Source organism: Zosterops lateralis (genome assembly GCF_965231275.1).
Source record: "Zosterops lateralis genome assembly, chromosome: 3".
Lineage (NCBI taxonomy): Eukaryota > Metazoa > Chordata > Aves > Passeriformes > Zosteropidae > Zosterops > Zosterops lateralis.
This window is the reverse complement of record NC_139764.1, coordinates 70,170,913-70,186,916: the sequence shown is the minus strand read 5'-3', so window position 1 is coordinate 70,186,916 and position 16,004 is coordinate 70,170,913. Positions and strand designations below refer to the sequence as shown.

The 16,004-nt window shown below is 41.3% G+C and overlaps 1 protein-coding gene across 1 annotated transcript in view; it reads right to left on the bottom strand.

Moving 5' to 3' along the window:
* Positions 1-15,666, bottom strand: part of PREP (prolyl endopeptidase) — an 87,880-nt gene extending 72,214 nt beyond the window's left edge. The window contains exons 1-6 of the mRNA XM_083856610.1: positions 15,545-15,666; positions 14,220-14,294; positions 7,379-7,512; positions 5,849-5,979; positions 2,219-2,428; positions 852-973 (exon numbers count right to left, since the gene is read on the bottom strand). Of these exons, the coding sequence (XP_083712736.1) occupies positions 852-973; positions 2,219-2,428; positions 5,849-5,979; positions 7,379-7,512; positions 14,220-14,294; positions 15,545-15,589 (717 nt within the window). The 5' untranslated portion in view covers positions 15,590-15,666. The remainder of the gene's footprint in view (positions 1-851; positions 974-2,218; positions 2,429-5,848; positions 5,980-7,378; positions 7,513-14,219; positions 14,295-15,544) is intronic.
* Positions 15,667-16,004: the final 338 nt, after the last annotated feature.

Here is a 16,004-nt window from a genome sequence, read left to right as displayed (position 1 = left end):
TTCATCAAAAGTGCCAGACAAAATGTACTGATCAAACATAGTAGGCAGGAGAGTCCAGAGCATTACAAGTATTCATCCACAGGAAAATGTCAGTTCCCTGATAAATGGGATGACCATCACTACATTCCAGTAGCACTTCAAAACAGTGCACTCAACGGCACATTACTATATCTTACACGGGGAATAAAACTCATTAATTAAAAAAGGTTTACTGGGACTTTGCACTATATAGTAGTACTAGTTCAACAAAATAAGCTTAGGCAATCAATTCCATTTCCAATAACACAGTCTGTACCATATGTGTGCTAATAAAGCTTGTAGGGAAACTTAAGAGCTCTCCAATTATACACACAATATTAACAGATTTTGACCTGTGTATCTCCAGTCCTCAATTAAGCAAAACAGATATATTTCTTTTTCAGGGAAGATATTTAAAAATTAAATATGACCAAATAAATGCATGGCAGGGAATATCCAGGTACGCTGACTATTAGAGTAAGTTTTTTGCACCGAAAGTAGCAGCTGGGGTTAACACTGACCAAGAAGAAACAAGAATACATTGTCCATTAAATGATCTTCTCTGTTTTGCAATGTGTATCAGGAAGAATGACTTCAGTGAAGAAAAGGGGTATGATTGTGTCATTGCAGGCTGGAGGAGCGATTTAAAGCAAATTAGTAGTCTTATTTTCAGGAGTTCTTAATCAATTATTCTTAGTTCAATTTTCAACTGTATAACACTAATAAAAAGTGTTTTTTTAACAAAATGTTTTCAAATTAATACCCACTATTAGAATAGTCAGAATCTGAAAACCAGAACATGACAATAATAAGGTACAGGACATTTACCATACCTCAGCTCCACCCATCCATTTTGGTTCATCAGGAAATTCAGCACATAGTATATCTTCTGACTGGTTAGTTCCTAATACGTGATAGTACAGCTTTTGATGCAGATTAGTGGAGGTCTCAGTGCCTAGTGAAACACAGATATTTAAACCAGTAAGTTCTCAAAAAATTACAACATTCATATGAAACCCTTAGAAACGTCTGTATCCCTTCGTAGATAAAAGAGAAATTCAGAAGAGAAAACTAGGAATGGTTCCGAGCTACAACCATTCCCTTCCAAACAAACACCCTCATACAGAACAAGATAAAACTTGATGCTGGAAACCTGTTTAAACAGTAATCCTTTCCTTCTATTGTTGCTAACAGCTTCTTCAAATCTGAAGATTTATCATTTCAAGCTTTGCTTTCTAGAAATAAAAGCAAGCAAAGCGAAGAAAAACAAGAATCCCTGCCACCCTCTAATGACATTTTTACTTCCATTCCACCCAGAGGAACTAAGGGGAGATTTACCACTAATGAGCATTCCTAGAAACCCTCATACCTCCATTTGCTGAAAATATAAAAGTGACACATTTTAAAGCACTGCATGAGGTGCCACTTGATATTTATATTTCTTTTAAATTTCATTCTTGCAACATTTTCCAACACTTCAGCTTGTGAACCGCAAACAGGAAGTTAAAAAAACCTCAACAAAACAAGATTGGTATCTATCTTGCAAGTCTGGCAAAATTATAGGCTTCAAAAGCAAATACAGAGGCAAAATTCAGGTGCTCTCCAGTTTAACAAAGAGCGCATCTCCAGAAGAAACTTTCCATAGCTCTGCCTTATAATAAAAGCTGCTAAATTCCTTCCCCACTGACGCTCCTCCGCAATTTATTCCACTTTGTGCGGTACTCCTTGAATTTTGCTAGCATAAACATTTCATTTTGCTTTGCTGTGAACCACACATGACTTAATTTGGTTGAACAACAAAAACCTCATGCCTCTAACACTGCTATTCATCAGGTCAATCTCCCAAAGCAGTTTATCTATGCCCACAAATGCATAAGGGGAAAGATCTAAGTAAGCTGCCACCAGACATCAAATTATAGCAAACACCACCAACAATACAGAACCTAAGTAAATCATCCCAGAGAAAACAAAAAGGAGCAGCAAACTTCCATGAGAAAAAGAGGAGCAGGCAGACAAGAAATGACTCATACTGACTAAACATAGGCTTTGGACATACAAGACATAACTTGATCTCTAACTGCACAACCAATATAGCTACTTATTTCAATATAGACTTGTAGAGCTAATTATTTGTTGCACCAATTCACTGCAAAAGTGATTCTACTTCCATATGGCATGGAATCAGAACAGTCATACCTACCATCGCTTTTCCCATCTTGTTTCGGGTAGGAGTTATAGAACATGCCTTTTCCATCATGGGTCCATGCCATGCAACTGAATTTAACTCTCTCCAGTGTATCTGGGAGTTCCTCAGGACCTTCTACTTTCATAAACTTGATAGTAATCCAATCAGAGCCACTAGAACTCAGGCCATATGCAAAGTATTCACCATCTTCACTGAATGCATAACCTAGGAAATTAGAAACAAACAAAATGAAGAGAGATTAAATTGGGATACTAGTTAAAGGGAATGTTCACCAAACATTAAGAGAAGGTTTATTTTCTAAAAATCAGTGCAAGATACTACATCTGGTATCATTTGGGATTCACAGCACTTTTCTAGTCTCTGTGGACTTCTCAATTAATTCACAGATCCAAGTTTAGGTGCAGATACTCAGTAAGCATACCCATGTTCAGTAACATAACTTACGCCCAACATCTGAATTATGGTTTGAATCATATTTCTTCTACTGCCCTGAGCTTGGCAGGAAGAGCTAGAAAATGAAAATAGGTAGAGAACTTGAGTGAAATTTTAGGAGAGAAACAGTACCAAAGAAGCTAACAGAGATGTAAGGTATCAAATAGTCTAAGTACCACTTTAAAAATGGAGTCACTGAAAACTTGACCCTTTAAAACCCTGAAAACTGAAGTAACTGGAAAACTTTGCCACTAGCATGCAAATGGTTAATTACCAGTATTCTCAGCTGAGACCTGTAATATGTATTTCACTTTATCCAAACAGTGAGGGAAAAGAGCTTCCATTGTAGTTGATAAAGATCAAATTCATGCTTGCAAATCAAGTCAGGTGAAGAGACTGAATTATCATAGGCCTGTACAGACCTGAAAGTATCTACCAAAAACAACCTAAGAAAAAGTTGCATTTCACAGACATGACAGTTTTGAGAGGCACCACTGTGCCACACCAATATATTTTCTCCCGTAAGAACGTAAGAGTGGCCATTCTGATTCAGAATAGAATTCCACCTAACTGTCCTCAGAGGTCACCACAATGTGATGCCTACACAAGTAAGAACAACCATATAATCATGGAATGGTTTGGCTTGGAAGGGATCTTAAAGATTAACTAGTTCATACCCTCCCCTGTAGACAGGGACATCTTCCACTAGACAAAGGTTGCTCAAAGCTCTGTCCCACCTGCCCTTGAACATTTTCAGGGATGGGACATCCTCAACTTTTCTGGGCAACCGGTTCCAGTGCCTCACCACCTTCACAGCAAGGAATTTTTTCATAATATCTAATCTAAAGCTATTCTCTTTCAGTTTAAAACCATTCCCCCTTGTCCTATCACTACATGCCCTTGTAAAAAGTCCCTATCCAGCTTTCTTGTAGGCCCCCATTAGCTACAGGACCTACTACAGGGTCACTCCATAGCTTTCTCTTTTCCAGGCTGAATAATCTCAACTCTCTCAGCCCTCCATCATAGGTGAGGTGCTCCAGCCCTCTAATCTTTTCATGGCCCTCCTCTGGACTCCCTCCAACAGGTCCATGTTCTTCCCACAATGGGGGTCCAGATTTAGATGCAGCACTCCAGGCCCAGTGGAGAAGCAGAATCCCATCCCTTGCCCAGCTAGCCACGCTGCTTTGGATGCAGCCCAGGATTAAATCAGCTTTCTGGGCTGCAAGATTCCATTGCTGGCTCATGTCCAGCCTCTCATCCACCAGGACACTCTCAATCTCTTCATTCCCAGCCTGTGTTGATACTGTGCAAGGCAAGCACAAGAACAAAACGCAGAAATAAATGCAAGAACAATATAAGCACATGTAATGTTTCCCTCAAATATTCTTATCACCTCCAACCATTTTTAATGTAGCAGACTCCTTTTTCCATGCTGTAGTTGGCTAATACTCCTGAATGCTTCCCTTCTCCTTGATTATGTCCAGCTTCACTTTTTCCATCACCACCATCCGTTGGTAAGGGGTTCTACTTCTTGCAGCACGAACCATCACCTTGTTCTGTTTGCTTGAGACATGTCTCCCACTGTTTTCATTTGATATTCTCTCTTGTAATTCTTGTAATAGAAAAATGACTAACCAACCCTTACTCCGTCTCTCCATCCCATTGCATGCCACAATGATTCTGCAGACCTCTAACATCCTTGCTAAACTGTCCCTTTTCTAAGCTGATTAATCCAGGCACACTCGGGTTTTCCTTTGATTGTTCCTACTGCCCTCCTCCAAACTGTATTTCAGAGCCCCTTTTGAGCTGAGGAGACTGGGACTTGATTTAGTGTTCAATGGTACCACATAAACTCCTGAGTTGCTAATGAGATGGTGTCTCATATTTTGTTCTCTATTTCATAGAATCACAGAATCATTAAAGTTGGAAAAGACCTCCAAGATCATAGAGTTCAACCTTTGACTGATCACCGCCTTGTCAACTAAATTGCATCACTGAGTGCCACATTGAGTTCTTTCTTGAATGCTTCCAAGGAGAAACTTCTTCCTGATAAATAAATTGCTATTTGATGTACTTGATTGGCTTTACCAAGCTGACATTCTCATGGAATTAATTATGTATTACATTCTTTGTTCCCAAGAGGTCATCCTGAGCTCAAGAGTTAATTTCACCCATTCTTCCATAAATGAGGTTAGGATTGTTTGTCCCCTGTGCATCACTTAATTTATCTGCACAGAGACTTTCACCTGTTAATTTATTGCCCACTTACTATTATTAAGGTCTTCTTGCAACTCTTCGGTCATTCTTCAGCCAGCAGTAACATTGTAGTGTCACCAAATTTTGTTACCTCACTGCTCACTCCTTTTTCTAGTACATTCAGCATACGAACACTGCAAATCCCAGCAGAGTCCCTGACAGGACTTTACTGGTGATTTCCACTTGACAGCCCATCAGTTCTTCCTTTCCTTGCCCTTAAATCAATTATAAATCAACACCAGGAGCTTTTCCTCTTGTTACACAACTGTTGGTTTTCTAAGTGCATTTGGAAGGAGACTATGCCTTAAGACTTCTAGAAATGCACAGATATTATATGAACAGAATATACACAGATTAGGCAGGACTTCTCCATTAAAAAAGCCATATTGATTCTTTGCAACTAGGTCACTTTTAGAGAAACATTCACTAATTCTGTCCTCTGTTTTTATTAACTGTCCTTGAACAGATTTAGAGCATTTCTAGGTCCAAGAGTCTGCTTCTACAGATGAGCAGCTAGGGAGTGTGAAAATGGACAGCTAAGAGAAGTTACAGCCCTAGTGAACATTACCAATTCTGTGATCACAGATCATCACAGATCATCACAACTCTGTTCCTTCACAGTCTCTAACCCATTGGCTTGTGTTAAAGATGCAAAATACAATTTTAAGAGAACTAATCAATATAAATACATAAACTTTTTTCCTTACTATGGACAGCCTCAACAGCTGCTCATATTTCATTGGAAACTTGTTAGAGTTGTGAAAAAAAAAGCATTGGGAAACCCAACCAAGTTAATTGTGGAAAAAATGTAGATTTATAAGTGTTCTTCTGAAACACCATATAAATCCACATAGAGCTATCACAATTACTTGGATTAAATTTTCAACTTCTGTAGAAGACTGAGACTTACTCAGCAGGAACTGCTGTCTCACTAACCTCGTAAGGCCACAGTACCATCATCAGAAAGCTTATTTGGATCAAGAAAAACTTTGGCATCGGCATCCAAGGAGTCTTGTACATATAAAACTCGCTGATTCTGGAGCCCTGTATTGTAGAAGTGAAAATACCTAAAAGAACACAGGAGGAAAAAAATTAAGTAGGAAGAACTCTGATTTTCAGTTAGGCAAAAAACTTGTATGAGGTTGTTATGAAGTGAATAAGACAGATGAACAGGTTAGGGAAACACAAGTTTCACAGAAGAGTAGCAGTCACGGCTAGGATGCACCCCAAATATCCTTTAAAAATAAAAGCTGCATTTGCCACAGTGCATTTCAAAGAATTCCAAGTATACTATAAATTCCACATAACTGTCTAAGTTAAATATCTCTGGCAGCTGCAGCATTTCTCTGTTACAAGTACTGGCACAGGTTCTCATCCCTTATGTTCTCAGCTTTGTCATTCATACAGCTGCTTTCAATTCATACTGAGTGACAGACTTATGTTCAAATGAAACAGAACCAAAACTGTTTCAGTGTCCTTATAAATGTGTGTTTCAAAAAGCTGTAGGAACAGACAATTAAGGAGTTGTCTTTAGTGTGTGATACTCTTCACATCCTAAGACGCTACAGAGCTCAAAGAAATTAACAGACATATTCATAGAACTTGACTACACAAACACAACTGTAATGCCTGGGTTTTTTCATGCTGAAGACCAATTCATTGTGTCTTTCAGTAATCTGAAGGTCTAAGAGATGTAATTAAGTCCCTTTACTCCCTTTTAGGAGCTTGCTAGTGTTTCTAAAAGAGATCACACTAAATTCAGTAGCAGTTGCAGTCTCCAGATCTTGGGTAAGACACAGAAACACCATCTCTTCACCTAGCCACAGAACTAAAACAGGGATATAAGTAGGTTAGGCACTGGAATATAGCAGGATTTCTTTGTTCCTAAGAAAACAGATCTTTTTCCATCAGATCCTTTAAGTCCTTCAAATGATTTTTCCCATATACCCTGCAGCTACAGGAACAGTTTTTCACAAGGGAATTCCTACTGCTTTTCACTGGGTATGACTAAACAAAAAAAGTCTACCAGCTGCTCAAAGAATGACCAACATAAGAACAGTGTTCTAGCAAATATGTGGAACAGAACACACATGATGGGCTTATGCTGTTTTCAGATGGTGTGCCTTTAATAATACTGACAGTGACCAAGCCTTTCTTAAAGGAACTCCTCAAAGCATTACTTTTACAATTATTCTACAAAATTGTGTGAGTTCTGATAAACTCACAAATTATTCTTCTTATAAAAAGAAAAGACAACAAAAGAATATAATATGATTGGGAACTGGAGAGAGTGAAGCACCTTGTGCTCTGCATCGCACAACCACACATTAACATTGGCTTAGTTTTCTTACTTCCCAACTATAAAGAAATAAATACAAGTATAATTTATAGTTCGTTTTCCTAATTAGTAGTTGCTTCTGACTTGCTTCACCTTTATCACCACCTCCAAAGACATTCCTCACATACCTTTTTCCTTTCTTGAAGTGGCAGCTGTACTTAGGATAATCATAGAGTTCAGTCATTCGTTCCTTGAACAATCCTCTGACAGGACACTGCTCAAGGAAGGGTACTGTGAGCTTGTTCTGAGCCTCCACAAATGCCTGGAAGAAAACAATCAGAAAGTATAAACTCAAGCAGAAATACCTATTTTCTACAGAAAACATTTTCAGAAGCAATGCATCACAGATGTCTTTCCCCCATATAGATTATGCAGTGTCACACATGAAGAATCCTACATGCTTATTTGCATTATGCCACAATTCTTTAATAAGACTCAAGTTATATCTTCAATAATGGCTCTCCGGGGCACACTCCGGTGTGCCAAAAGAGAAGACAGTCCTGCCTTTCCCCCTAAAAAAACCCAAAACTCCAAAACAAACCCCAACAACCAAAAAAATCCTAAACAAATATAAAACAAAACACACAAAAGTACCCCAAAACTGAAGTAACAACCTCCAAAAGCACACCATGCTTTAAAAACCTCTCATATTTGCTTAAATTACAAATACTGCCCACTGACTTCACTATTATTTCAGGAGCTGGGAAGAGCTTTAAGATGACACAAAATGTCATGTGCATCATCTGCTCATATTATTAACATAACAAACAGAATTAGTCTCAGCCAGTATTTCATGAGAAGCTCAAAGAACTGTTCACAGATCAGTTCTTAAGAAAAAATACTAATCTCTGAAAACTTTGGGAAGTCTGGTTTCTTTAAAACACTCCAGCTCCCTGTCACAAACACATAATGACAGTGATCAAAACCATTACCACTCCAGCTGTTTGTTGCATGCACAGAAAACCTGGTGCTCTGTTGGTGTTTCATCATCCTCCCTATTTATAGCATGGTACATTAACACAAAATTAATACCTAAGCATCTTAAGGTGAATCACAGCTGCTAACAAGCAGACGTGTAGGCTTTTCTGTCTCTAAAATGAAGCAGGTAGGACAGGACACCGTGTGTGTGGCTGTAACTCAGAGACAAATGTTGCAGTGGCAGCTACAGTGTCTCTCTCAGGCTCTCAGCCTCTTTCCTCCAGTAAATCCCGTGCACTCATCCCTTGCTTACACAGGGCTCTTCCCCAGAAGAGGTTTGAATGAGCATATTGTTTCTACCTGTCCTGAATCCATCATAGGGCAATCAAATCAACACATTGTAACATCTGAGTTAGACTTCATTGCAAGGTGTGACTCATGGGAACAGCAGGGCTACAATCCACATGGCACAACTTGTCCTTCACAGATCTTCAGAAAAGCTCGCTGCTGTACAGGCAGAGCACCTGGCACACACTTACCAGCTGCTATCAGCGTTTAGTCACGTATTAATTCAGGTGAAGAATTAATACGTGCACAGCACATCCCAGTGGTACATCATGCAGCCTCCACATTGTATCACTATAACTGGCCCCCCATCAGATGGAGAAAGAACTTAACGAAATCCACACAAGAATTATGTGTATCTGAATTGGTTTTCTCTAAAATGAAAGCACATCAATTTCAAAGACCACATACACGAAACTATGGACTGTGGATTCTACACAAATAAACTGACTTCTCCCAGTCCTGTGACATTTTCTGAGAAATGATGGCTTACAAAAACATGCGTAAGACCATCCAGTGTACTGGATGGCCAAAAGCACTTTCCAGTTACATGTAGGGAACGGAAACTAGTACTCATCTTTGTTTCATCCATCAATAACATAGTCAAAATGACAACATTGCTGCAAGGGTATACTGGAACTGTGTGTTACTCACTTTTAACTGTGTAGGCACATCTTACCACATCTGCTTTCACTAGTGATATTCAAAGAAGAAACACAGACTTTTCCTTACAAGCATTTGTTGCCCAAGAGCATGCTTACAGACTAATTATTACACTCACAACTGTATCACTAGTTTTACAAGAACTTAATATATTATTTTTCTCATTTCCAATTGGTATGCACCAAAGTTTCCAAGATAATTTGCAAAAGGAATGCCACAGCTGTATGAAAAAGGAGCAAGGAATTACAGATTTTCCAAGAGCTTTATGGAGAAGAATACAGTCCAGTTTGGAAACTTTCTGTTTCCGCACTTCTGAGCATGGGGTTGCACCCACATTTAAAATGCAATACATAATTGAAATATTGCTCTAGATAAAGTACAGGAGCATATGTCAGCAGAAACTCTCACAGTAAACAACTCCATTCACCACACTGACCAAAACAGATGCCACCGAGGCTACAGGACTAATAGTAACAGTACGCCTTCACGAACTAGAGAGAACGATTTTTATTGTACCTGTAGATATCTGCATCTGACAATGTATCATAAGCCTTGAACCAGGACAGACTTTGCTAGCAGAAGAAAGGACAGAATAAGGGTCCAAGTAAGGCAACTTCTTTTGGCTGTTTTGGAAAATAAGGTAATTTGAAAAGCAAAACCAATTCTAAAGCATCGTACTAAGAGCAAAGATGGTCTTCTTGAAGCTGAAGTGTCTGGCCATTAAGTAGGCCAATTGTTATTCTATAACAATAGCCAAACTAAATTTCATCCAAGAAACACATGGCACAAGTTCTTTTTAACCATGCTTTTTTTACAACCCATTGATAGTATACTTTCCAAGAAAAAGCCTCAGAATAGAAACTGTTGTACCATGACCGGTCTTTGTTAGTACTCTGCAAAGTATTTACAGATCATACATATATACACACACACATATATATGTATATATTCAGTCAAGGATAGTTCAGTGCAACTCCTACAAGAGAGTGCATACCTTTCCTAAGTGTTACAAAAAAAATTATCAGAGTTCTTGTGATTTGCCCCTGAGCATTTACTTTTTTAGTGTTTAACAAAGGAATATTGAAAGTGCAATTGGAAAATCTATTAAAACGTGAACAAAACAGCTGTCTATTATAACTACAAATCCATTCAATTGTAATTTGATAGTTTCAGTTCTAGTCCTAATTCAAATACAAGCATATTCAGCATAGTACAACCCAATCCCACGTGACCCCTGCTTTTTCATGACTTGTCCATCTCCCATGTCTGGAACAAGCTCAGCATGACTGCCTACACTGTCAGTGAATTAGGTACTGTATATGACTGACATTGCAGAAAAAGGCTTTGCTGTAGTCTAAAAATGAGCTTATTTCCCACAAAGTGTTAAAACAAACCAAAAAGGCAAAGCCAAAACCAACACAACAGTGAAAGTGTGGTGTTGCATTTGTGGCCTGTGTCATTACCACAAGTGTTTCACCAGCATAGCACATTTCAGCTGTGCCTGGAATGTTTCCCCAACCTGTCATAGAAGTCAGCAGCCAAACAACAGCAGAGTATGAACTCACATTCTGCATTTCCTTTCCCCAAAGTGAGAGAGGAACTTCCCCACCTGACCAAGGATTCATTTTTATTTGTGCATCTGCAGGAGGGAGTTTGTTTGCTTATAGCTGCCCTTAACTGCTCCAACCAAGCACACACAGGAGAAAGAGATACAGCAAAGCACACAGATTGTGAACATGGAAGTGCATACTTCTTGAACAACAGCTTTTCTGCAAGACACTGAAGATGTGACTTAATGATTGGCTTTATCAGCTCTAAGAATGTGCACTGGACCTGCTTAGCCACCTGCAGATTTCAAAAACCTTCTTTTTTTGTAGCAGATAAATCGCTGCATACATAGTAAGATCATCTTTGTGACCTGGCTGGAAAATCTCTAGATAGATTTGACTTTCACCTAATTAAAAGTAGACTGTGGGTGGCTAGAAAAGGAAAGATCCCACTCTTGGACCATCTTAGATCCGACTATCATTTGGCCTTGGGATGATCTAGATTAGGCATGTATGTCAATAAAAAACTAATTCACAAAAGTGTTCCCTTCCAGGACATCACCTTGTGATGGTTCTACCCATGCAAGGGAGAGACAGAAGCATTCGTGTTACTGCAAGAAGGAGAGAGAAGGCAGAGAGAAACCACACAACCACTTGACTTAATGGAAACCTGCAAACAATACTGGATAAGGTACAGCACCACCTGCATTCTACTTACACGGCAAAAAGATCTGATTTAGCCAATTACAAAAAAATGTTCTTCTACCCATCTATGTTCGCTTTTTTGTAAGCTGCTAGCTATCAAGAGGCCAAATAATCATTTGGACTAGTCACAGAAAATAAAAACAATTTTTTAAAACTCATAGCTGTTGTGGGTGCTTTCCTTCATCCCAGTCCCTTTAGCTCTACAGTGGACATCAGGTGAAATCACCACAGACATTTCAGACCTAAAACCAACCTCACATACCTTTGCTTCTTTTGCCATGCTTCAGGGAAATAGCAAGCTTTATGTTCAACTGACTCAGTAAAGTGAAGCCTACTCATTTATTTTCTGTGAGCACACCAATGTTTGACGTGTCTATTCCTGTTACACCTAGAAAAGCAGAATTCCAACATATTTGTGTATCTGTTTCACAGCATTTTTTCCTGACTTCTTCTATGAAAGACATAAACCAGAAAAATACTTTAATTCCCTTAGTTCAATAACTCCTGAAACTTTGGAAGATAATATATTTGCATACTTACTTACACAGAAATTCTATCCACTCCTTTGGTCATAATGCTACTATAGCAATTTTGCACTGCAAAATTCTGCTAAGGTGAGTGTTATTTCCAGTGTAGGCAAGTAAGATGTAATGACCTTCATTCCACCAATAGGACAACTTGTGTCTGGGCTGCTGCACTTTTGTGAGGTTGTTATAATTCTCTATTCCTTATTCTCCCTCCTATATAAACTGCAAGCTCTAGAGAATGTGATTCACTATCCTCCAACTGTTCTCACCCAACTTGTTCACAGTATGTGGCTACAGTATTGAATATAGCGACACAAGAAATCATGTCTTTGCACTTTCTCAATCCCTAATCTTTCACAGGATCCCAAGAAACACTTCAAGAGGTGTCTGTAAGGCATGTCTGAAACAAAGACATAACCATACCTCCCACACATTCATTCCTCTCAATTTTGCACAAAATTATCCTGTGTTTACTTCTCCCAACTGTCTAAATAGCTCATTTTCAATATTAATGTCCATGGCAGAGTTTTTCCACTAAAACCTGGTCCAAAATCAACCTTTTTAAATACATGAGTATTCATACATGCTAACAGATTTGTAAGTAAGGAACTGGCTCCTAACTGCACACATTTTATCTTGCTCTTGACAGTTACTGTAAGCTCTATTTGACCAACCTCAGACTCATGAAAATGTATAAGGTAAGCACACTTGCAGAAGAACCTAGAAGGAATCTCAAAAATGGAGAGCCACACTGCTAGGTATTTTGAAACTGAGATCATACCCTTCATCAACTTCCTGACACAATCATGCATAGAGGGTAAAAACCTGCATTTTGGATCTGGAACTACAATTATCACTAAGTTAGCAGCCAGTGCAGAGGAAACTCCCTCCACACTCTCACCTGTCACTTTCTGGCCATCATCCCTGCAATGCCCTATGCCACGAATATCAGAGGAACTGGCTCACAGTCATTATTCTTCATGATTCTCTCTCAGTGAAAGACCAGTTCCAGCAGCATATTCTCGCTATACCAGACTGCAGGCAGAAAACATTGCAACACTTGTAATCTGTAATAAAAGACACTAACAAAACCCAACTTTGTGGAGATAGTTAAACCTTGGGAGGCTATGGAGCCTGACCATGGTGATGATACTCTCCCCTGGAGAGAAAGCAGCCCCTAGGCTTCAGGGTTGTGGTAAGCCCCCTAGGGAAGAAATCTCAGGAGACTGCTCTCTCACATAGTGATAAGGTGTGTTCTCCCTCCCTAAAGCTTTATCAGAACCAGGTGAATCGGTTGTACCTCACTGGTTCTTCCCCTCCTTCCTCTTTTTCACCCCAGTTAATTGGTCTGATTTTGATCCTTCCCTTGGCTGGTGCATTTTTCAATCCCTAAACCAACTGTCCAAGTTGTGTAACCCTGCCCCTGCCTCCCCTGTATAAAAATCCCCACTTTTCCGAGCTCTCTAGTCTTCTGTCCCTAGATCCCCCCTGAGGAATTAAGCTCCTGGAGGACTCCACAAGAAGGCTCCATCTCATTCTTCCCTGTCACCAGAGCTGCTTTCACAAGAGAGCTAAAACCACTCCAGTGGCTTGGACATGCCTGTGCACCCCTAGGATGTCTCCAGGACAGGCTGCAGCATAACTTCAGGAAGAAAATGTTTTTGACTTTGCCTTTAAAAAGGAGTAAAAAAATGCACTCACTTTGCCAGTTTTTGAAGAAAGCAAGGCCAAGTTTTCCTTCTACCCTTTCCTAACTATTTTATTCTGGCAATTTCAATTATTGGATGTACTTAGGACAGTGGAAAAAGCACCCTAAAACTTTAATGTTTGTCTTCAGTATGACATCACTACCCTGAGAATTCAAACTAGCCAAGAAAAGTGGGTGCAAGATAAGCACTGGGTTAGTTTAAAAAACTCTGTGATCTAAGTTATAACAAGTGTTCTAGACTTTCATAGAACCATAGAATGGTTTGGGTAGGAAAGGACCTTGAAGATAATTTATTTCAATGCCCCTACCATGGGCTGGGACATTTGCCAGTAAACCAGGTTGCTCAAAGCCCCATTCAACCCTTCCCTCATTAAAACACATGGACAAAACAATGGCATTGCTGTTGGTGCCATGAGCTATCACATGAACTACACCTCATTCACTATGTAAGTTTTCAAAAAATATTGCCAGGTTCTTCAAAAGCAAAGTACCAATGTATCTGGTTTATAAAAGAGAACCACGTGAAAACAGCCATTCTCATGCAAAGAAAGGTTACCTTGGTCTGTTCACTGTCAGGATCTTCAAGCCAGCAGTACGGATCACTGACTTTACATCCATGGTAATCCGACACCTGAATTTGTAAAAGACAGAAAATTTAAAAAAGAAATGCACACAAGTAAACTCTATCCATCAAGAAACCATAGTCAGCATGATGAAGGGCATTTGGAATTTCACAAAAGCATGCAGTGCTAAGCAGCAAAGAGAGAACCAACACACTGGTCTCAGGTGAGTTACTAGTACAACCATTCTTTGGTGATGGCACCACAGCAGCAGAGTAGTTCTCAGAAAAAAACACAGAGCACAAAAAAAAAAAAGGTGAAGTACACATAAATTCCTTCCATAAGACAGATTAGTAAGTAAGAAAGAAACTCCATCAACTGAAATAAGACCCTTAAGGTTTTCAAGCCAAATTATAAAACCTGATTATGGGATGTACCCAAAATATGGTTCCTGGTTTCACAAACAGTCTCTGGTTTGGCCCTCCCCATGCTGCCCACAAATATGGGCATAATGTATACATATAAAAATCATAATTTAAAAAAAAATTTCAAAAGCCCACTCCCAAAACAACAAGCAAAATTATTAAACCACAAAGATTAATCCACGTGGTTGAATTTACCCTGCTTTCTTCCTCCAGAGCACAAAAAAAGACTAGATACCTGCTACTAGGGCTGGCACAGTTCGGCCTTTCAGTCAACTAGGAAAGTAAATACTTCAGGATGTTTTCCAGTTTTGGCTCATACCAGCAAAGAGTTTGGTTTAAATGCAATGCAAATCCTTCCTGGACGGTGCACAATGCACAGTGCTTTGAGGAAGGGAAAGAAAATCGAGCCCATCTTAGCCAAACTTACACTGTAATCCCCTGAGTATCCAGACACGATGGAAACACGGGGAGATGGCACTATGCTACAGATGTGCTATCATATATAAATAGACTATTTGTTCCTGTGCTGACTCTGCTGCAGCCCGGGCGGAGGCCTGGGTTTCCCTGACACAGGCACCGGTACCGATGTTCCGGGACGGGCCGTGCGGCCGCTGCTCCCGCACCCCCGGCCCGGCTCCGGCCCCGCACAGGCGGGACGTGCCCCGAGGCAGCGGCGCAAGGCCCCGAATCCCGCCCTAACAAGCCGCCGGTAGCCGCCCCGGCCCGCGGGCGGGACAAACCCGAGGCCCTCTGCACGGAACACGCCGGGCGTCCGGCGGCCGCGGCCGAACAAAGCCCCGAGAGCCGAGGCGGCACCCCCGCCCCGAGGCGGCCCCGCCGGGGACAGCGAGCCCGGTGCCCCCGGCCGGGCCTGTCCCCGCCTGCGCTGTACTCACGGCGGTCTCGTCGCGGTACACCTCGGGGTACTGGAAAGCCGGCATGACGGGCTGCGGCGGAGAGCGGCGGGAAGCAGAGGAGGAGGAGGAGGCAGAGGAGGAAGAAGAGGAGGCGAGGCGCGGAGGCGGCCGCAGGGCTGGGGCTGAGGCTGGGGCTGGGGCCGTGTTCGGGGCCGCGGCGGCAGCAGCCGGCAGCAGGCGCGCAGCGCGGCACAGGCGGAGCGCCGGCGCCGCCATACGGCCGCCCCCTGCCGGCACCGCGCCGCCAGCGCAGCGCCCCCTGCAGGCCCCGCCGCCCTCGGCCCGGCTGCGGGCGGGGCGCCATGGCGGCGGCTGAAGGCCCGCCCCGCCACCCAGCCCGGCCCGGCCCTTTCCTCCCCGCCGCCCTCGGCCGCTGCCGGCCGCCCCTGGTCACCGTGCTCCGGCGGGACCGCCCGGGTTTCATCCTGCTTATAGTTAA